The sequence below is a fragment of the Dromiciops gliroides genome, chromosome 1, assembly GCF_019393635.1.
Source record: "Dromiciops gliroides isolate mDroGli1 chromosome 1, mDroGli1.pri, whole genome shotgun sequence".
NCBI classification, from domain to species: domain Eukaryota; kingdom Metazoa; phylum Chordata; class Mammalia; order Microbiotheria; family Microbiotheriidae; genus Dromiciops; species Dromiciops gliroides.
The window spans coordinates 424,877,635-424,900,952 of record NC_057861.1 but is presented as its reverse complement, the minus strand read 5'-3'; the positions used below and the strand labels follow the sequence as shown (position 1 = coordinate 424,900,952).

The 23,318-nt window shown below is 37.8% G+C and overlaps 1 protein-coding gene across 5 annotated transcripts in view; it reads right to left on the bottom strand.

Annotated features, from left to right (window-relative positions):
* MAST4 (microtubule associated serine/threonine kinase family member 4) overlaps positions 1–23,318 on the bottom strand; it is an 808,011-nt gene that overhangs the window by 50,989 nt on the left and 733,704 nt on the right. For all 5 annotated transcript variants that reach the window (XM_043988945.1, XM_043988953.1, XM_043988971.1 and 2 more), the window contains 7 exons: positions 21,805–21,906; positions 20,476–20,608; positions 14,805–14,872; positions 10,819–10,904; positions 3,837–4,045; positions 1,552–1,690; positions 297–429 (listed from right to left, as the gene is read on the bottom strand). In XM_043988945.1, the coding sequence (XP_043844880.1) occupies positions 297–429; positions 1,552–1,690; positions 3,837–4,045; positions 10,819–10,904; positions 14,805–14,872; positions 20,476–20,608; positions 21,805–21,906 (870 nt within the window). The remainder of the gene's footprint in view (positions 1–296; positions 430–1,551; positions 1,691–3,836; positions 4,046–10,818; positions 10,905–14,804; positions 14,873–20,475; positions 20,609–21,804; positions 21,907–23,318) is intronic.

Here is a 23,318-nt window from a genome sequence, read left to right as displayed (position 1 = left end):
TCACAATCCCACTTGCGTACAATTAGATCGTTCATCTTCCTAATAGACCATAATGTTGGGGGAGGGACACAGAGGAGGTGGGCAGTGGGAGTAGGGAGGAAGGAGGAGAGGGGACTGGAAGGAGAAAAATGGAAGCAATTTGCAGCCTACCGAAGGTAACTTTTGAACAGACATCTAAATCACCAACAGCGATGCAACCATGGTTTACATTTATTTTATTTGCAATTCCGCTGTGAACATGGGAATTCCTGTACTTGGCAATTGCTTTTTAGAAGGGAATGGGGAATCAAGCTTACCTGCTTGTCTAGGAACTCTCGTGCATCCTTCTCAATGTGACCCTCATAAAGGTTGGTGGTCATACTCATCAGTCCCACTTTGGATAAACCAAAATCAGTAAGCTTTATGTGTCCCATGGATGTGACCAGCAAACTGTGAATGAGAGCATACCAAATATCAAGATGATGTGAGTTGGATCCCATGTCGGGGTGGTTTTGCAATCGAGCTGCAAAAATCAACCACTGATTGGGCAGGTACCGTCAGGGAAGGTGAAGATGCCAAAATACCATTTAGCAAATGAAGATCCCCTGCCTATATGCTTGAAAAGTAGAATTCCTCAAGAGCAGAGGAACCAAGGTCTTTTCTGATCCTCTTCACAATTAGGGTTTAGCTTGCTCCCGGAAATTACTTTGTACTTATTTTGTATATATCTTGCACATAATCTGTATATGTTCTCTCCACTCCACAAAAGAATGGAAACTCCCTGAGGGCAATGATGGCTTCTGTTTCTTTTTGCTCCTGGCATAGGAAAGGGGCTTAATAAATGCTTCTTGACTGATGGGCACATTGAGTCTCAGTGTGGAGTGAGGTGGCTAGGATAAGTAAACACCCAAATTATTTCCAATAAAGCTTTAAATACATGAATGGTCTTTGGGAAAAAATGAAGGCATAAACTTCAGTCCTCTGAAAAGCTGTGCCGTTAATTTTGCAGGGCAGGGGTGGAGCATTGGTCACAATTCAATATTATATTTCATGTACTAAAACAGCAAGTTCCTTTGAATGAACCTTTGAGGAAATAGGTGACCCATAGACACACCATTTTTTGAGATTCCAACTTCCAGGTGTAACTACCACATTTCCCTGGGTAGAACACATTATAGATCTTTAGCACATATGAAGTTTCCCATCTGACGCTGACCTACATTTGCATATTAAAAGATATTTCATACTTTCAGGTTGACAAACAGCTCTTTCTACTGCCCCTGTTTTGATATTCATTTCTTCCCCTTGAACAAATGTGTTCCCCTCGAGCTATTATCACAAGCATGGTGGCTCTTAAAGGATTATAAAAATCAACATATTCATTATAACTGTTAAAAATAACCCATTCAAAAAATAAGACGCCTATTAGCTGAGAATTCATAATTGGCCAGAGTGGTTGGCAGCAGTAGGAAACATTTTCTTGCAAAATAAAAAGCATACTTTTATATTTCTCCTCTATCTACTTTCTCCCCCCCAGTAAAAACTGCTTCTGGATTCACTCAGGGCACATACTTGTCTGGTTTCAAATCCCTGTGCACGATGCCATAATTATGCAGATACTCCAAGGCTAGAACCGTCTCAGCAAAGTACATTCGAGCCATGTCTACTGGCAAAGGACCCATGTTTTTCATTAAAGTTGCACAATCTCCCCCTGTAAAACATAAGAAATAAGATGTATCTAGGATAGGAACAACTAAGTTAAACGGACTCACCAATTTAGAACGCTAAATTCCATAAGCATAGCTACCTCCTCTTCAATTGATAGCACGTGTCAGAGGACATCATTCCACTCAAGACCTACTCCCACAGTGCCCTACTTAGGAGAGGCATTCACTCAACTGCTGGCCAAATTAAACTAAACACAAAACCATTATGAACCATAGCAAAGTAGAACAGCTTTTGTAGTTGTTCAGTCACATCTGACTTTTTTATGAGCCCATTTGGGGTTTTCTTGGCAAAGACACCATTTCTTTCTCCAGCTCATTTGAAAGACGAGGAAACTGAGGCAAACAAGGAGAAGTGACTTGCCTGGGGTCACACAGCCAGGAAGTGTCTGAGGCCATATTTGAACTCAGGTCCTCCTGACTACGCTGCTGCTGCTCTATCCACTGGACCACCTAGCTGCCCAGAAGTAGAGCAGCAGTGTAGTATGATGGAAACATCACCAGATAAAGAGTCAAGCCCAGGCTTGCCTTCTGCCTCTCAGGCTAGACCAGGATATGCCTTCCAGCAAGTTATTTAACCTATCCTTTTCTGGATTTCCAAATCTGAAAAAGAGCGAGAATGACTCCTGCCTTGCCCATGTCATGGGGTTGTGGTGAGGATCAAACAGATGAGAGAATACATGTGACAAGACACTGTAAATTGTAAAGCCCTATACAAATGGGAGATTCAATTATGAATCTCCTAAGTCTTTAATTAGATTCTCATGAGGCTAATTATTTTAAAGCGTACAGTAAGTATCCTTTTGTCAAACTCAAAGCATCAATGGGCCATAGCATTATTAAGAATTTTCTACTAATTTTGGGAATAAAATGCTTATCCTCATGCTTGTCATAAGATATCAGATGGTGAAATGGGACTAATAATGAAGAAGCTTAAATTGCTTTTGTTCAGTCATTTCAGCTGTGTTCAACTCCTCATGACCCCACTTGAGGTTTTCTTGGCAAAGATACTGGATCAGTTTGCCATTTCCTTCTCCAGCTCATTTGACAGATGAAGAAACTGAGGCAAACAGGGTAAAGTGACTTGCCCAGGGTCACACAGCTAGTGTCTGAGGTCAGATTTGAACTCAGGTCTTTTTGATTCCAGGCTTAGTGCACTAAACAACCTACGTGGCTCAAAGCTTAAATTAGAGGCCAAAAAAAAAAAATCTCTTGGTTTAGGGTCAACCTGCTGATCTTTATTTACAAGGATGTGATTTGAGGGTGTACCAGGGCCAGCTTACTCATGAGACACAATTGTTAAATTTTTAGAAGGAGCATTTGCACCACAGCAACTGGCAAATGGGACAAATCAGGGCTTGATATTTGTTGTTGTGCTATCTAGAGACTTAAGACAGTGATGAAGGAAAACGTTAATAATGAAAATTAGACTAAAAATGGGTCATGCAAACATTTTCCCCTAAGGTAAAATAAAAGTGAGTCAAAGACTTAGGTTCAATTCATTCTTTATCATGACCAGCTATAAGGAATGTGATGATATTCATTAATAATGGCTATAGCTGACATGTGTCTAGCATTTTAAGGCTAGCAAAGGGCATTCCAGACATCATCTCTATGATGCATCACAGCTCTATACATCATCACTGGCCCTATGAGGTAGGCACTTGCAGGCATTATCATCCCCATTTTAGAGATGAGGAAACTGAGGCTGAGGCAGGTTGGGTGATTTGCCCGGAGTCACCTATGAAATGTCAGAGGGAAGATCTGGCTGTCCAGTCTCATGCTCTCTACCCTGCCCAGGGTCTACCAAAAGAATGGAAGGGGGGAAAAAAGAGAAACTCCAATCTGTATTTCTAGCACTGAAGACCAAAGAGGGAGGAGGTAGTTGTGATTACAAGCTATTAAAAACTTTTCCAAATCTCACTAATTTCCCTTTATTATTACAGATCAGGCATTTTACAGGCAATTATCAGTATGTAATGACTGGGAATAAAGCCATCTCATTGCTGGGCATTGGCTCCCGACTGGATATGGACGATGAATGGCATAAACACAGAATGCTTCCATCACATTAAAATGGCAAGTGGAATTTCCTGGTCCAATTATATTTTCCTATGTAGTAACAAGGGTTACCTTCCACATATTCCATGACCATGCACAAGTGGCGTCTTGTTTCAAAGGAACAGTACATGCTGACCACAAATGGATTTTCCGCAAACGTCAGGATATCACGTTCCACAAAGGCCTGCTGAATCTGGTTCCGGAGAATGAGGTTCTGTTTATTAATCTTCTTCATGGCAAACCTCTGTCTGGATTCTTTATGCCGCACAAAATAAACAGCCCTGCAAGTAAGTGCAAAAATTGGGGTGTTCTCAGAAAAATAAGAGGAACTGAGTGTGTTTCTGGTATGCTTTAAAATGAAGTCACCAATTCCCTTCCCACCCCATTTTTTGTGTGTAGCTCCGAATTTCTTATTTAGGTCAAGATTCAGCACTCAAGACCACAGCCAGTAAAAAGAAACAAAAAACCAAAAAAATCACCACCCCAAACTCAGCACAATTCTTTAAGCTCGAATTGATTCTAGGTTTTCCTTCAATAAAGGTCATAGGTTACACAGTAAGACATCAAATCCATCTTCATTGCCCAAGGAAGCGAATGGACAATCCCCAGGTAGAGGAATTTTCCAATAACTAACAAAGTGATGTTCAGCTTTTTTAAACTGAAAAAGAAAATCTGATATATAATTTAGCAGAGTTAGGATGGTTAAAGTTATACATGATGAGCCAGTTCTATCTAGTGCCTAACTCCCTAGCTTCCAAGCTCCAAGTTAGGTATTATTCCTTGATTGACTAAAGCAGTAATTTACTAAATGGTACCCTTGTGGTCTGAGAAATAATACAGCTTCTGAAAGTGTCTGGATTACAGGCGGGGAGTAGTTTCGATCCTGGGAAACCTGGCTGAGGATATCATGCAATTTTCAATTTTCATCCTATGAGATTTCTGGATAAATGAGCAGAATGCTTGGGGGAGGAAGAAGGAGGAGAAGAGAGGAGGCAGCCATGGTAGAGATATGGCCAGAAGGGAGAATGCCCTTCTAACACACCTTCTAATTTCCTTGTTAACTGACCACCAACTGAGACATAACCATTCTTGCTTCCACAGGAAATGCATTTCCCAACATCTAGGGCTTGGGAAAGGTGATTAATTTCATACTTTTGTCCCAATGTTGAATTTGTACTTAGACCACACACATCCATGAAATCAGGGCACTGCTTTACCTCCTCTACTATGCTAGCAGCACTGGTTTTCCTGAGGCTAGGGGAAACCAAGGATTAAAAGGGCAAATAATTTGAGTGGAGAGGGCTGAGGAAACAGTAACCTGGGAACAACACACAAGAGCAGTGAGTGTTTTCCTCTCACAAGACACTACCCCTACTCTGTGATTATCACACTAGTGAGAGCAACTGAGAATTCTAGGGTTGGGGTGAGAGGACATTAGTCATGACTTAACTGATTAACTGAGTGAAGAGAAAGCTAAGCATCCATGAAGTAATGAAAAAACGTACTCATCTAAAAAATCTACACCATACCATGTCCCCCTCATATGTGTGTATGTTTATACACACACACACACACACTCCCAAAACAAAAATGCTAGATGGGACTCTGCTCCCCAGGAATATCCCAATGGTGTGCTTTTCTTGGGAATTCTAAGTATGTATCCTAACCACATTTATTATTGTCTGGAAAAAAAATCAGTGCTGACCCAAGACAGCCCAGCTTCAATGTGGACATAGTCTGTATACCATAGGCATGATATCAGGGTAAAACATTCACAGGGTTTTCAGTAAGCCCAATTATAATTTAACCCAAAGTTTTCATCTTTCCTAACAAACACAGCTATCAATTTTTTTTCATTCACACAATGCGGAGGGGAGGGTGTCCTTTATTTTCCCCTCCCTCTCAACTGAGTCAATCTTCATCTTCCCTTATACACTTAGTCTTTTCCTTCCTTTGTCTTCTGGATAAAGGTATTCTTTCAGACCTCTACAGTATTCTCCCTCTTCTTCCTTGGTTGCTTTTCTTTCTACAATAATCTCAGGCTACATATATTCCATTTTCTTTTCCTTTTCTCCTACTTCATCCCAGGGAAAGCTTTGTTCACACCCACTCAGTTGTGAGAATAAGTGCAGATTCGATGGAAGTAGAAATTAAATTGGCCTCCCCTTCCACCCTCAAATGCATATTGTAAAACTGCTATGAAGAGGGCTGGTTTGTTTTTTTTATTGTGTTTTCTTTAGGATCAGCAGTTAAGCTTACTTGATAAAGAAAAAAACATTTAAAAATGAATTTGTGAAGTAGTTATGTTTAAAAAGTAGACTATTTGCTAAATATCTTAAGAAATGGCTTTTGAGAATCAACTGGTTGTGCTACTGTTCAGCTCAAAAATGCCATAGTCTGGGTGTCACACATTTATACTTCCTGAAGTTTGATGTTCTGCATTTCATATAGTTGCTACTGGTAGATATTTGAAATTCATTATGGAAAGAGCTGTTTAGTAATATGTTAGATGGAGATAACAACAGAGAAGAAAGAAGTTGAGTATGTATGATGTTAAGGAAGAATAAAGAAGGGATATCCCTTGAGTCCATTTCTACCCTAATTCCAATCCAATCTCCCCTTCTTCTTTTACCTGGTACCATGTAAAAACCTATACACACATATACATATATACATACACATGCATGCATACGTACATATATACACATACACGCACATGTATACACATACACATACACATACACTCATATATTCCCAGTTTTTCCAATCCTCAAACCGGGGGTAGCTTTTGTATTTTTTTCCTCATTAGAATATTCTGAGAATAACATGATTTATGGAAACAACAACAAAAAAATTCAGCAAGTAAAATTAATTCCACAGGTGTGCTGAGATACAAAGATCCTAGAAGAAGAAATCAGATTTACCCAGATAAAGATGATGCAATGAGTGAGAATATCATAGCACTATTTCTTGGGAAATGTACTTAAGATCACAGATTTCAAGGTGGAAGAGACTTCAAAGGCTATGTAGTCCAACCCATTGGTTTTACAGATGAGGAAATTGAGGTCCAACTAAATGAAAGGACTCGCCTGGGGTCATACAGGTTATAAGGGGCAGAGCGAGGATTCAAGTCTACATCATCTGTAGCCATCCCCCAAAGTCAGCTTATATTTGTCTAGAGCTTACCATTCTTGAACTATTTTCAAGTGGAGATAAGAAAATCTGGGTTCAGAGGAGAGTGGAGAGACAGAGACAGAGACAAAGAGATGGGAAAAGGGAAAAATAGACAAGCAGACATATTTGCATAACACTTTTCAGTTCTGGAAAGAGACTTCTTCACAACAACCCTGTGAGGCAGGTAGTGCAAGGCTCAGTATCCTCATTTCATAGATGAGAAATCTGAAGCTTTGAGAGGTTAAGTACTTTGCCCATGATCACACAGCAAGTACCCAAGGCAGGGGTTGAATTAATTCATGTCTCCTAACTCTCCAGGTCCAGCATTCTACCTACTGCACCATGAAGCTAACCAATGGAAGGAAGGATAGCGTCTAGAATGGAATGAACCAATCGTATTATGAATGTGAAAATCTGTGTACAGCACTTGGTGTAGGAGTGCAAGGATTATGTGACTCTTTGAGAGTACAGGAGGACCAGTAAAGGTGGCTATGAAAAGCATGGAGAAAAAGAAACCTAGTGTCTGCTAGTGAGTGCATGTACGCCTAAGCAGAACCACAGAAAGTTATAGCTGGAAGAGACATTAGTGGACATCTAGTTTAACCCTTCATTTTGCAAATGAGGAAACAGAAGCCCCTCAAGATAAAATGACTAGCTCACAATCACGTCAATAGTGGGAGAGGTAGGGGTGGAACCCAGCTCTTCTGGTGCTTAGTTCATTCAGTTTACATAACCTTCCAGTATTTTCACACACGCACACGCACACACACACACAAGCACACATGCAAAACACTTGAGTTGGTCCACCTTCAAATACATCTCTCTGTGAGAGAGCAGAAGGAAGAATGAAAAATACTGTTTTTCCAATTTTTTTCTTTAATAATCTTCCGTCTCTGTAAAGGATTTTAAGTAGAAATGACAAAATCCAAGTGGGATTGTCCAGTTCAAGAAGCAAGAAATTACCAGCCCTAGTGAAGAAAACTAAGTTATGACTAAAAACCAATCTGGTTTTAAAGCAAACATGAGAAATGCTTAGAATATCATCATATCAACAAATGTTAAATAATCTGCAGTTCTGTAAATTAAAGACCCAGTTTTCCAATGTTAATTGTTGACTAAGTGTAAGGTTGAGAAAATCAGGGCATGTGTTTTAGTCCAAATGTAGTTAGCCTTTCAAAACAAAGCATTTCAGTCACAGGGCCACCAATTCCCTAAATGATACCATTCTGGAAAGTCTCTGAATGTGTTTCAATGTCAATCACCCTCACAAGTAGACACTGTTACACAACACTCATGTACAACTGCCTAGGAAAACCTACAACAGAGAGGGTTCATCCACCCATAAAGTGAACCATTCATTCGGCTGGTTCACATAAGCATGTAAACAGCATCTTGAGTGGGTGGTCCAACGGGTGTAGCTTCATTCCAACTTCAAATTTAAAATAATTAAAATGTAGAGGAAATCTGCTGGAAATATAATGAGAAATTTAATTTGAGAGGAGCCAAAGGAAAAAAAAAGTTTTGGCTGGATGGTAAAGGCTAAAAGAGACAGCTTGTGAAGCCATTAATGACTTGGCCCACATCCTGGGTGTTTACTGATTCACAGCTTGTTTAACTTCTTGTATATTCCAAACCATTCCCTGAAGTCAGATATACCTCATCTACTATACAGTTGTTTAATTGCACTACAAATGAGTTTACTCAACCAATTATAACACCGAGTACTGCTAAGATAGGTGTTGAAACTTTCATAAAACCAGTATTCGTATATAATCATACCCAGAATCCCACATTGAATACAGTTATACTCAAGCCCAGAGTTATATTAAGTCAAATATGCTCAGCCTTTTATCCCACTAATGTAGCAAGAAATACTCAAAGCAACAGCATCAAACCCAAACCAGGAGAAAAAAAAAATCACACTCCAGAAAAGCATTTCCAAAACTTCATTAGGAATAAAACCTTCAATTAGGTCCTTGAAGGAAATATGATACTCCAATAATATACTATCAGAAAGCATTTACAAGGCACATTACAGAACATGGCCCTTGACATATTCCTGAAGATAAATCGGTGAAGCATAGGAAAAACTCACAAATATTTAAGTTACTTCACCAAATTAATGAAGTGGAAAATATTGGAGGAAGAAAAAAAAAACTAAAGGAAACTCATAGCACAGCAACAATAATTTTTATTTCATTGGCTTATACACATAACAAACTGCTATAAATGGCCATGGAATAGTTTACTGCTTTCTATCTACAGATGGAACTAGGATTATTGGTTAATTATACTGGTGTCCTTTGATAATCTAAAAGCAATAAGGCACCACTGGTATATCTTTTCTAGCTCTTTTTTTTTAACCAACTCATAATGATTCACCTAGCACTTAAAACTGTGGCCAATATAAGGAAAATAATACAAATTCCTACAAAAACAAGCCAAGGGCAGATGTGGTGGGATGTGCCTATAACTGCTACAACACGACGAGGCTGAGGCTGGCAGAGTGCTTGAATTTGAGAGTTCTGAGATACAGAGGAGTGAGAGCTGTTAAGCATCTGCACTAAATGTGACACCAACACGGTGAGCCTCTGGGAGTAGAAGGCTACCAGATGGCCTAAGGAGGGGTGAATGAGCCCAGGTCAGAAAAGGAACAGGTCAAAGCTTCCATGCTGACCAACAGTAGGATTGTAATTCTTTAAATACCAACTAAAATCCTACAGGAAGCCTTCCTCAAGTCCTCTTAATTCCAGTGCCTTCCCTTTACTGTTCATGTCCAGTTTATCCTGTATATAGATTGTTTTGTATGTATTTATTTGTATGTATTTATGTTGTCCCCCCCCCCCCCATTAGATTAGATAAGGCTCCTTGAAGGCAGGAACTGTCTTTTGCCTCTTTTTGTATTCCCAGCTATTAGCACAGTGCCTTGCACACAGTAGGCGCTTTTTTGTTGTTCGGTCTCTTCAGTCATGTTCAACTCTGTGTGACACCATCTGGGGTTTTCTTGGCAAAGATACTAGAGTGATTTGTCATTTCCTTTTCCAGCTGTTTTGGTAGATGAGGAAAGTGAGGCAAACAGGGCCAAGTGACTTGCTCAGAGTCACACAGTTAAGTAAGTGTCTGAGGCCAGATTTGAAGTCAGGAAGATGAGTCTATCCACTAGTTGCCCTAGTAGATGCTTAATAAATGCTTATTGAATTGAATGAGCTGCTATCAAATTTCCAAACCAGAAGAGATGGTGAGACCTAGTCTCCAAAAGCATGTCCCAAAAGGGACCTCATTACATAGTGCTTTAGCTTGTAATTTAGAATTAAAAAAATTCAAGGAGTGACATGAACACTAAAATAAATTTTCTAAACAAAGGACATAAGATAAATTGGGTGGAAATTACTTAAAAATTTCACTGATTACTTTTATTTGAGCACTAATCTTCCTACGATATTGGGGGTAGAGGGTAGAGGGGAAAGAAGTAAATGGGATAATACAAATGTTATAGTGATGAATGCAACATGGCATATTTATGAGAGATATCATCATGGCAGGGAAGATCTGACCAAAAGTGCTTTAGGCATTCCTCAATTATCCAATGCTTATTTCACTGTTCTGGGGCAAGCAAGGAAGAAGGGAGATTTTATAAAGAACCCCCTTTAACCTTAAAATCTGAAGGGGCAACTTCTAAATTTATATTTATTAACTAATTCATTGGAAGGGAAAAAAAAGTTTATTTTACCTCATGTGAGGAACCTTTGGTGAAAGATTTGCCAGTAAAGAAAACATTTTAAAAAGCCATTCCAAGATAATACCAGTTTGCTTAAAGAGAATGATGGCTATAATTCTGTTACATTAAAGTACCCCAAAAAGCTTATCTTGAATTACTCACCCATATGCTCCGTTGCTAATCAATTTGATTGTTTCAAAATCACTTTCCCGAGGTTTTCTTCTAAGTTTCAGTGAAGTATTAGAGCTCTGGAAAACAAGAAATGAAAGTTAACAAATATTCTGACACAATGTGATTTAATAGACAAATGAGGAAAACAATACCATTCCAGGTTCTGTTGTTGAATATGCTGAGTTAAGAGTACTTGGTCTAAAGGTATCTGTGAGGCAGCCTCTGAAATCAATCTGGCAGAGCCAGAGTGCTAAATTTCAGGATAATGGGTTTAAATAGCTCATCCTTTCCTCTGCTCATTACACTGCCTCATTTTTCATTCAAACTATTGAAGAGAAAGGCATCAAGCTTTCTGAGAAGTCCATATCAATTTCCCAGACAAAACTGATCAGGCTCAGTTCATCTACAGGGAGTCCTTTGTGAGGATTTGAGATCAAAATTTCTGAACATTTAGACCTGTTTCCAAGCATAAGACAAAATAAAGAATGTGACCCAGGGAATGGCTATAGCATTCAGAAGTGAGTATTTTTACCCTTGGCCAGGGCACCTCAGTTGGCCTCAGTTTCTCTGTGTAAACTGGGATGATGACAATTATCTGGCCTCCTGAATAACTCTGGGAAAGTCAGCAAAAGTGCAGCTTTTCTAAGTACAACAATGCTTTCTTTATTTCTTCTCTTTAATTTCACTATGACCAAGTGAGCAGTTCAACATTAAAATCAAAGCCAATTAAGGGTTCCTTCTATTAGCATGGAGAGGTCAGTATTACTTAGCCTGGCCCAGTTCTGGTGGCGGCCTCCATACTAGGAAAAAGACTTCTGAATCCCCCCTCCTCCCCAACAAAAGTCTTCCTTAAGGCCAGAGGCAGCTGTAACATTGCCAATGTTCAGCTCAAAGACTCTATCTAGAAATGTTCCAGAGACCCAGCTCATTCAGTGGCCTCTATCTCTAATGGAATAAAGGATCAACTGCAGGCTTAGCATCCCTCCCCCCCAACCCCCCAGTGATCTGCTCCAATTTGCTGACCCCTAAGACAAAATAACATGAAAGGATCAAGCTTCTTCAATGATAGATTCATGACCTTATTCGTGTAGGGGCAACTCTTCACTTCTGGATATTTTAGCCCACCTTGGCTTTCTCATTCCATGCAGTTCTTGTCCGTGCCCTTCCACAAATCCTTCATAGAAGACTCTGCATGAAGGCTTTTCCTGACCTGACCTGTTCCCTGCTAGCTACTATGGTACCCACTGCCCCATATTCCCTTTTATTTATTGCATGTAAACTCTTATATTTATTCCAAAGTTTCTTAAACTGCGCGTTGTGACCCTCTATGGGGTCACATAACTGAATGTGGGAGTTGTGAAAAATTTGGCAACAGTAAAAGGTTTCTGAATACACAACATATATAAGTATGTATACCTAAAACTCAGGGTTGCATAATAATTTCTTGGACGAAAAGGGGTCACAAGTGGAAAGAGTTTAAGAATCCCTGATTTATATAAGCCTTTCATCATCAGACCGTAAGCTCCTTGAGGGAAAGGCTTGTTTCATTTCTGTGTTTGAATCTCTAGGACCTAGTATGGCACATATTAAGGTTACCTAATAAAATGCCTGTAAATTGAATTACTAAAGAAGAATATATCATCAAATTCTCTATAGGCCTTCTTTAAGATCAGATATTTCATGTTTGCCAGTGCAGCACTTTAGGCTATTCATCTGTTATCCCTTTTACTTGCTATATGTTCAGCTTCTACTTGTAGTCATTTATGACAAGTATGATGCCTTTTACATCACTTCTTGAATGTATTTTCCTTTACTCTTTGGGTTATCTGTAATTCTGAGTTCTTAGAATCTGATATGTTACATGAGATTAAGCCAATTCATGGGAGAATATGTTTAAATTTGTTAAAAGAATGCTTTGGCAACAGGGGGTAACTGAGGGACCATTTAAGGTATTGTGCAATTTCCCCAAAGCAACTCTTCCTGTTCTCACCTTTCTATTCATTTCTGGGCCTGGTTCATTATGCATCTGTAGTGCCTACCCAAGACTTAGGTACCACTCTACTAACTCAGTGAGTTGGCTGTTCAATGACTTTTCATAATCTAGACAATAGCATTTTTTATGATATTTTTCAATGAAAGGCAGCCTTGAAGCCAAGAAGATCAAGATTCAGGTTTTACCTCTAACATCCTGGCTGTTGTGACCCTGGGTAAGTTCTGGACAACATTCTAAGGCTATAATTTGCAAAGAAGACCAACCTACAATGGTAGAGTGAATTCTCTCATCTGGGAGTTCCTTATATCTATGAAATCACAGGTATACTCCCTCTCCCTGTCTCTTGTGAGGATCATTAGGCCAATCTCTTTTGAGTGGTCATGGATCCCAATGAGAATGCCCTGTAGCTTCAGCCTCAGAGCTTAGAACTTGATGCAATCAGCACAATGCCACATGGGAACAAGGGTATCAGAAAAATCTCACTCTGCTGGAGAGCTACTTCTATGTGAACTTTTGTATAGAAAGTCCTTCATGACAGTAATTAACATCTTTGGTAAGTATATGCCTCTGAGTAATGACTGGCCTTCCATTTCATAACTGAACAATTATTTCTGTAGTTATATCTACCAAGGAATCTTGCATGCCCTTGACATATGCTTTGGAGTCTCCCAGTTGTCAATTCTCTCATGGTGGTAGGAAGGCTTTTTTGGATGCATACTCATACTAACTCAAACAGATTTTGGGGGGGGGTAAACCAACAAAAAGTAAATAGCAGGGAGATCTATTTTCTATACCTCATGATTATTTTATTGTAAAGATATCTTCTGCAAAGAACTATACAAGAAAGTTTGCTCTGTTCTCTTAATATTCATCAAAGATATCCTTGATAATATAGTGGAAAGTGCTGTACTTGGAATATGGATAAAACTAGTCTTGAATCTTGTCTTTGTCATTTACTAGTCGTTTAACTATAAGTAAATCACTTACCTTCTCTACAACCTTAATTTTCTCATCTTTAAAATGTGCATAATAATGTCTATTGTTCTTAACTTGGAGTGTTGTGGTAGGGATCAAATGAACTAACATATATGAAGTACTTTTTTTGGAAACCATGGTAGGTCAGTGATGATGATATTGATGTAGGCATATAGGTCAGTTTTGCTGATATCTTCTTTTTTTTTTTTTTTGGCGAGGCAATTAGGGTTAAGTGACTTGCCTAGGGTCACACAGCTAGTAAGTATCAAGTGTCTGAGGCCGGATTTGAACTCAGGTCCTCCTGAATCTAGGGCCGGTGCTTTATCCACTGTGCCACCTTGCTGCCCCTGCTGATATCTTCTTAATCACTTTTTTGGTGTCAATATGTCTGTTTTCTCCCCATTTTTGGCAAATCTTTTTTTTTGAGATATTTTTTAAAAAACAATCTGAGTCCCTCTAAAATTGTGTTGATTCTCTGGTTCATCTGCTTTCCCCATCTTCATTTTCTTAAGTCCCTAATGTATTAACATCCAAATGTAGTATTTGTATTCTCACTGACCTGACACTAGATTATTTTAGATTTGTGGATAGATCTGTTTCAATTCACTTCTATTTCTTTTAGCCTCCTAATTTTATCTATAAATGTTCTTGGTATACTCTGGCTTGGTTGAGTTTTAACTTTAAGCTTTCTGAAGATTTGTTTTAACCTTCAATGTTCCACTATTTTGTGAGATGATGTCCCTATAAATTAGACTTTATTTTTTCAAAACACAATCTACACTAAATTTCTACCCTGACACCACATTGTGGCATGGAAGTAAACATGGATACAGAGGTAAATAATATACCTTATTTTAAATTTAGTATTATATCAACATTTTGAAAACCAGTCTTTGCAAACCTAGCAAAGGATGGAAAGAAATATTGTGAAGCATAATACCATTAACACAAAATATTTAGATGTTTAGTGTTTACAAAGCAACAGATTTTGCCAAAGGATAACACTTACGCTCACTGATTCATCAGTTTCTGGTGTTTCTGCTGTCCCACTATCATAGCTCCCTAGCTGTGCCATTTCTAAAGGGAAAAACAGAAAAGAAAGATTAGAATAGACATGTCAAAAGTTGCGAAAGACAAAAGTGCTAGGCTGAAACCTGAAGGAAAAATTATGTTTCTCACACAACAGAAAAAAGTAAAAATCATAATTCCTAAATGTTACAAAAGCAGAACCCTTGTTTTTTATAATTTTGTTATAGTTTATGATTCCTCTTTCTTTCATTCTTTTCTTTATAGTGAGTTTCCATGATCACTTCACTCCATGAAGATACAAGCCCACCACTTGATGGTGTCTAGGCTTCATAGACCATTGTAAAGGTTCTGTCACTTTAAAAATTGTTAGGGACCTGGAAGGAAATTGGGATCAAAGAATGTCTCTCTATAGCTGATGTGTAAGAAATGACAACTCTTAACCTTCTCCTGGAAGAAGTATTTATTACATCCCTGGGGCATCTGTCTGAATACCCCACTGAAAATAACCATCCTTGGGCACATAGCTAAAATTATCTTTATGGGCAAAACAACCCACACTCACAACCAGGGAGACATAGGACACAGACCAAAAAGTGAGCATGCCACATATCCAGTGGTATACAGTAAATGTATATATATGTATATAATTTATATATGTGTATATATATAATAACTGTGTATATATGTATATAATATATATATGTATATAACTAGCTCTCTGAGAGGAAAAATGACTATGCATGAAATACTTTGGGGGTTTAATCTACATTATTAATATTTTCTCCATCACTTTCTTAAGTCTAGACAATCAACAAAACAATAAAGCAAGTCTAGATTTGCTGCCAATTTCTGAGGTATAAATGTTCACACTGAAATTTTAACAATTGACTCTCATTAGGCTGTTTGAGCTGGCTTCAGTGGATGCCTGGCAACTGTCCCAACTTCATATGCCATAGCCTAAAGACAGGAGCCTGGCATCCCTTTGCTCTGTATGAATGGGTTCATAGAAACTGTTAGATAATATCTAGTGTAGTGTCTCCTGAACTAATTTGGGAACAGATCCCTTTGGGTAATTTATACTGAGAGAACCTATCTGCTGGTTTGGGGGAAGGGTCTGGAGACATGGAAGAGAAGAGCATGGGAAAAATATGCAACAAAGTAAAAATAATGATTGAAAAATTAACGAGGTATTTTTGATACATAAATTCATATCTAATATAAGGGGAAGTATCATTACTTTTGACATTTTCTCCCAAAGTCCCTCTTGTTGACTGACAGTCTTCATTATGTCATATAGCACATTTTGGAACATGCTCATGTATTCTTACAAATGAGGAAATGGAGATCTAGAGAAGTTAATTGGCTTGCCCAAGGTCACACAGTAAGATAATAGCTGAGCCAGAGCTATAGCCAAGGCCACCATCCAATGAGCCTTCTATCGACACCACATATTAGTTTAAGGTGTCAGGCAATGACAGACTTACAAAGGCTTATTTTTTAAATGTTACAAATCATTTTTCAAGAAAAAAATTTAATAAAATTATATTTAATTAATAATGGTTCTTGAACTGTTTGAAATAACATATTGTAAAATGATCCAACCATTTTGGAGAGCAATCTGGAATTACGTCCAAAGAGATATTAAACTACCTATATAACCTTTGACCCAGCAATACCACTACGTGGTCTATTTCCAGAGATGATTAGGGAAAAAAGGAAAAGAACCTCTATGTTCTAACATGTTTATAGCAGCTCTCCTTGTGGTGGCAAAGAACTGGAAATTATAGGGATGCCCATCAATTGGGGAATGGCTGTACTAGTTATGGCAGAATACTACTGTATTATAAGGAAAAGAAGATATCTCTCTATATATGAACATACATATATATATATATATATATATATATATGAATAATACTCCTGTGCTATAAGAAATGAGCTCATTAGAAAAACATGGAAGGACTTGCATGAAATCCTTAAGAGCAAAATGAGCAGAACCAAGAGAACACTGTTTACAGTCACCGCAATACCATTTTAAGAATTACTTTGAGTGAATAAGTTATTTTGTCTATTATAAATAACCAAATTAACTATAAAGGACATATGAAGAAAGATACTATCTGCATCCAGAGAAAGAACTGATAAATAGAATGTATAGAATGCATGTATAGAATTATATACATATATGTATGTGTGTGCATACATATACATATACATATACATACACATATATACACATACATATGTATCTAATGGTAGCCATCTTTATGAGGTGGAAGGAGAAAAAAAGAAAAAAATTACACAATAATTTTGTTGTATATTTGAAAGGAACAGTAAGTTGTACATAGCAGATGTATAGTTTCACGTACAATTGTCATTTTTTGTTGTACTGTTATAGAAATGCTTGTTTTATTCTATAAATTAAAATCAAATTTAAAAATATAATATACTAACAGATATTTCAAAAGTATCTCCTACATCATTAGGGATTATTGGAAAACTATATTTAAATGATTACAGAATGATGACTTTATACAATTTAAGGTAAAAAAAGAGCCAAAATCATACTCTGGAGTAAATGTAAGTTTTGCATTTTACCAACAAGAAAAATTGCAAAATGAACGTAAACCAAGCAGAAAAGGTAAGTTAAAGTAAGCACTTTCTGTTTTCTTCCCAATGCTGTCAAAGAGTGTCCAACGATATGAATAGCGTGTATGGCTACAGAGCTGTTATCACATGGATGTGGTTAGTTGAACTCCTAAAGAATTGGTAAAATATAGCTATTATTTATTTGATGGTCTTCCTAAATAAAGTCATTCCTATGGACTGGGACCCTTGTTTTACATTTTAATAATTATTTTGGCAGGTGTTAAAAAAACAGAGATACAAACATTTTCCGAAGTGATGAAAGCTTAGAAACTGTATTTCAGCAGTCTTATTTTAAATAATAACATGGGTGGCTTAAAAGATCATTTCTCAAACTGAAATCTGGAGTACAGAGGCTAGAAAATGATAACCTCTCTTTGACAAAAATGAATTACAGATGTCCAATGAAATCAAACGCTGCCTTTATTCGAAATGAAAATGGGCCCAAGAAGGCAGACAAGTGGCTCCTCAAGGCCAGCCCCACTACTAAGGTTCAGTCTATGTGACATCTACCTCCCAGGGATAAACCTGTGAAGAACTAGGTTTATAATGCAATTGCTGACACGACCTTAAATTCCAGTGGCGTGAAGAGTCACCATAATACACTTTGACAGCCTCCCCCACTCCAATTACTTTCATAAAAAAGAAATAAATTAAAAAATGGTTCTGTTTTAAATAGAATTTTTGCTAAATAACTATTATCTGGGAAACACATATTATTTGTAAGCAGTGGGTAGTAATGGAATGGAACCGAGAGTCAGCTTTTGAAGCAGGGAGCTAAGGCATCATTTTGTAATGCCTGAAGAGATTTTTAAAACTCATCTAAATACCATTAAACATCTGCCCTTTTTATTTCATTGATTTAAACCATTTCTGAAGACTCATGATACAAAAAGGTAAAGATGGTAATTTAAAAGCCATGGGGGAAAAATTTCTCCCCAGGGAACTTTTCAGAAATGCAGTCACCAGTCTCTGATAAGTGATGAATCTGTTGTGGTATTGCTTTCGGTACAGTATAAATTTATCTGGCATTATCTCCCAGTAATGCATGCATCATTTCACTGGAAGAAAATATACTATGGCCAGAACAGCAAACAAAGCAGGAGGAAATAGGAGAGACGGGTCTACAGTGGCAGGTTCCCTGCCTTCAGATGGGAAGAATCTTTGTGCCAACATTTACCACCGTTACAAACAATTTAGCAAGATAAATACTGTTTGCAAACTCAGTCTAATGAACCAAGAAGACAATTTTGAATGAAAGAATCCTCCGTTGTTTCTGCACCTTTCTAGCCAGCACCAAACCTTCTGTTTTAGTTGATGAGATCAAACCATGTAATGAAATAGGAAGTTTTTTTTAAAGTAGTTTCTTAATTGTAGTTTTAAAAAAATGACCAAACCGTAATTTTTAGGTCTGTGCTTTAAATTTAGTGACCCAATGGAAAAGCATCTACTTTTTCTATCTGAAAGAAGCACAAACTCTTTTGAAGATATATATATATATATATATATACATACATATACACACACATATATGTTTGAGTTAATTCAATGTAATACTAGTATTTCCTTATTTTCTTAGAAAAAGGAAGCATAAATGAATCATAGAATGATGGGCTGGAAAGGACACTGAGCAATAATATGATTTAACTTCATTTTACAAGTGGGTAAGCTGAAAACAAAATCTACTTGGTGGAAGATCTGGAAACTGAATCCAACCCCATGTTCTATATGCAAGTCCAGAGTTTTTTCTATTGTTTATTGTTGTTGTTTTTCAGTCATATCTAATTCTCTGTGGCCCCATTTGGGGTTTTCTTAGTAGAGATATTGGAGTAGTTTGCCATTTCCTTCTATTTCACAGATGAGGAAACTGAGGCAAACAGGGTTAAGTGATTTGCCCAGGGTCACACGGATTCTAAGTGTCTGAAGTCAGATTTGAAATCAGAGAGATGAGTATTCCTGAATTGAGGCCCAGTATTCTATCCACCAAGTCTCCTAGCTTCCCTTTTTCTATTGCACTAAACTGTTTTTTGTATTGTATTATTTTGTATTGTGTTGTATTATTTTTTTGTATTGTCCTAAAGTATATTTCTCAGATACAGTGACCCAGCCTGGAAATACTACATAGTATTCCTTACTTAGGAGAGACTATGTGGCCTGAGTCAGGAAGAACTGGCTCTATGTTCTGTGGCTGATATACACTGACTGCATATCACTTAGGTTCTCATACCCCAGTTCACTCTCTTTGATTAGAAGATGCTAAATAAGAGGTGATATCCATTGGCAGGGGGAACTTCCTCCCCTGCAATTTTTTATATCAACAGAATCTCAAATCTGGTTTAAGGATCTTTCACCCTGTAACTTACCCCTTATATTTCTACCCCAAGGATTGTTTCAAAATATTCACTACATTACTTTCCAAAAAGTTTACTTAATTGCTTTATTTATTTCTGAAAGAAAACACAGAGTATCTTTGAAAGGAACCAATGAAACATAGACTATTAGATAACCAGTCAGAGAAACATTTTCTTTGTAAGCATAGACAGTGGGTACTAGGGAGGAAATATACTCCCTTAATATTACAAATGATGTAGTACTGAAAGAATGGCTTAAGCTACCTACATACACATCTCACTTCTTATTTAAATCTCCCAAATTCGCATATAGAGCCTGTACATTTTAAGAATTTTGATGCTTCTCTGAACATTGCAAGCCTAGCCGGACACTAGGATGTCCAGATCTGTCCATGTATACCATAAATTGGAGGTAGTTAAAAATATGAGACTACTTTTTGGGTAAGCACAGAATGGTGAAGGTTAATTTGGGTTGTGAGTTGGGTTTGCGGAGGCAGGATAGTCCTTTATGGAAGAGTTGATGCTTTCAAAAGACTGGTCAGCAGGTAATAGAAGCTGGTGGAGCAACGTCACAAAGAATCAAGAAGGCATCCCTGAGAAATGACCTTCCCTTCTTCCCTCCTCCTCCATGAGTGTTCAATAAGGGACATTTACCTTCCAAAGGATCCTTATTTAGTCCCAGCTGGCTGATAATATACCTAGGAATGTCTGTTTTAATGCCTTGCCCTTCCTTTGCATGGCCTTCGGCCGCTTCCAAGAGGTAGTAGAATTCTTCAGGATCAAATTCCTATTTGAGGAAAAACACAATCATGTTTATGTTTGAGCTGGTGGCAGGAGCCCTAGGCTCACAGGATTGTAGGATTAGAACTGGAAGAGCTTTTGAGGCCAAATCCTTCATTTTAAATCAGAAGAAATAGAGAAAGACAGCATGAGAGACCATTCATTCAGGGTCACACAGCTAAGTGGCCAAGGCCTGAAGGAATCAAACTCAGTTCTTCCTGACTTCATGGTCCAGTACACTACGCATGCTGCCAACCCATCCAATCTACTTGTTTTATAGATGAGGAAAAGGATGGGCACAAATAGAAAGGAACTTGACTAATGCCACACAGTTCACAAAAGGCAGAGCTGGAACCCCCAAACTAAGTCTTCAAGATGTCTGCCATACCATATCCACCCTATTCCCTTTTCTCCACAAAGTGAAGCTCCTTTTCACCAACATTTGGGGGGATTATTGAATACCCCACATACTTGACAGGTTCTGGTTGGGGCAATATTCATAGGCATCAAACAACTGAAAATGTTTACAGTTATTTCAGATCTTAATTTAAGCTCCTAAAGTCAGCACAAAATACACTTGTGTTTATTCAGTATGTACACAATTTGTGGATACCCCTCTTTTCCAATTTCCTTTGACTTGAAAATCACTGTATTTACTTCCAGAACTCCCCATTATGAAAAAGGAAGTTAAAACTTTTAGTTACTAAGATAACTCTTACTCACAATTTCATTTCTTTGAAAGAGTTGTTAAAGCCAGGAGGCCAAAAGACTTTCTGTTCTCTAAGATCTGATCTCTCCAAAAACTATTAGTAAATAGTCAAGAAATGTTTCCTTATGGTTCCCCAAATTATTAGCTGATTATTGTCCTTATAAAACAAAATAGGGGAGCAGCTAGGTGGCACAGTGGATAAAGCACCAGCTCTGGATTCAGAAGGACCTGAGTTCAAATCTATCTCTCAAATCTACTTGGGCTATCCTGCAGCCAATCTATTAATGTTCTAAGAGCCAAGCAGTCTTCCCCAAAGGTCAGTTTATATATTCTGATCAGTTTCTGAATAAACTGGAAGTCTGATATATAAAACATCACATGGCTTTCCTTTTAATGCAGAGATTTTATTCTGAGCAAACCTAAACTTCTCTCCAATACTGCCTCTTCCTAGCATTAAGAAATAAGAAACCTCACTATGGCCCTCGACCACTTACCAGGCATTCCAATAAGCGTGCAGGGCGAGCAATAACTATTAGAATCTTGCGAACCAGTTGTTTGATAAATGCCAACTCTCCACTTTCTGAACGGTCGTGAGCCTGAGAAAGGGCAAGAAAAAAGAGTGATGATACAAAATGGTGAAGTTAAAGGCTAATCAGCAAAGCACATAAATCAGATGACTGCAAACATTCAATAGTATATATGATTCTTTTTCAAATATATGGGGAGAAAAAAGTAGTTACAAGACTGACTAACTAATAACTTTTTGGTTTTTTTGGTCATTTTCCAGTCATGTCCAACTCTTCATGACCTCATTTGGGATCTTTGTGGCAAAGATACTGGAGTGGTTTGCCATTCCCAGCTCATTTTACAGATGAGGAAACTGAGGCAAACACAGGTAAGTGACTTGCCCCGAACCAAACAGCAAGTAAAGTTAGTAAGCTTTACTTTAATCTGAAGGCTGCCATTTTCATGCAAATACCCATTCATGGCAAAAGTACCTTTAATATCTCTGTTTGGTGCCCTGTTTTTCAGAGTGAAAAGTGATGTCTACACACCTAAGCCAACATGAGTTTCACTTGTGATAGTATGAATTAATTTTCTTGCTATCCAAGTAATTTAACACATTCAAGGAAGAACATGCATAAAGTGTGGATAAGACTCAACTCCAACTGTGCTTTCAAAAAAATTGAAAGGAGTGGGTTACATTTGGTTCAGATCACTGGATAATGCTCATATTTTCCTACATATGTGGGTACATATACAATGATATATAGATAGATATAGATAGCGATAGGGATAGGGATAGAGATAGAGATGAGATAGAGGAGACACAGATAGAGATAGAGACAGAGACAGAGAGATGTGGGGGGAGATACTACAACCACACATAGACCTCATGTAATACTGTATAGCTATCTAGTTTTCTTTTTCTTTCTTTCTTTCTTTCTTTCTTTTTTTTTGGTGAGGCAATTGGGGTTAAATGACTTGCCCAGGGTCACACAGCTAGTAAGTATCAAATGTCTGAGGCTGGATTTGAACTCAGGTGCTCCTGAATCCAGGGCCGGTGCTCTATCCACTGTGTCACCTAGCTGCCCGGCTATCTAGTTTTAATCTGATTACTCCTAAATGGTGATTCCCAAAACTTTTTGTTCAGTTGACCCCTCAACAAAAACAAAATGTAGCAGCTTTAGGGTAACTGAATATACTACTCATTATATCTTTTTAGACTTGTTCATTAAGGGTTTATAATAACTACAATGAAAACTTTTACTGCAAAAGCTCCAAATTAAAATTTAAATTATATAACTAGCACAAAATATGACATTTTATTCTACCTATCATTATGAAAATGATGCATCTAAACTTTAAGTAAATCGTTGTGAGTATGATCACAACTGTTTCTAAGTTTCTCCACAAAGAACTGTTAAATCAATGAATGCTTATCAAACACCAGCTATGTGCAAGACACTGTGCTAAGCACTGGGAATATGAAGAATGGCAAAAGACA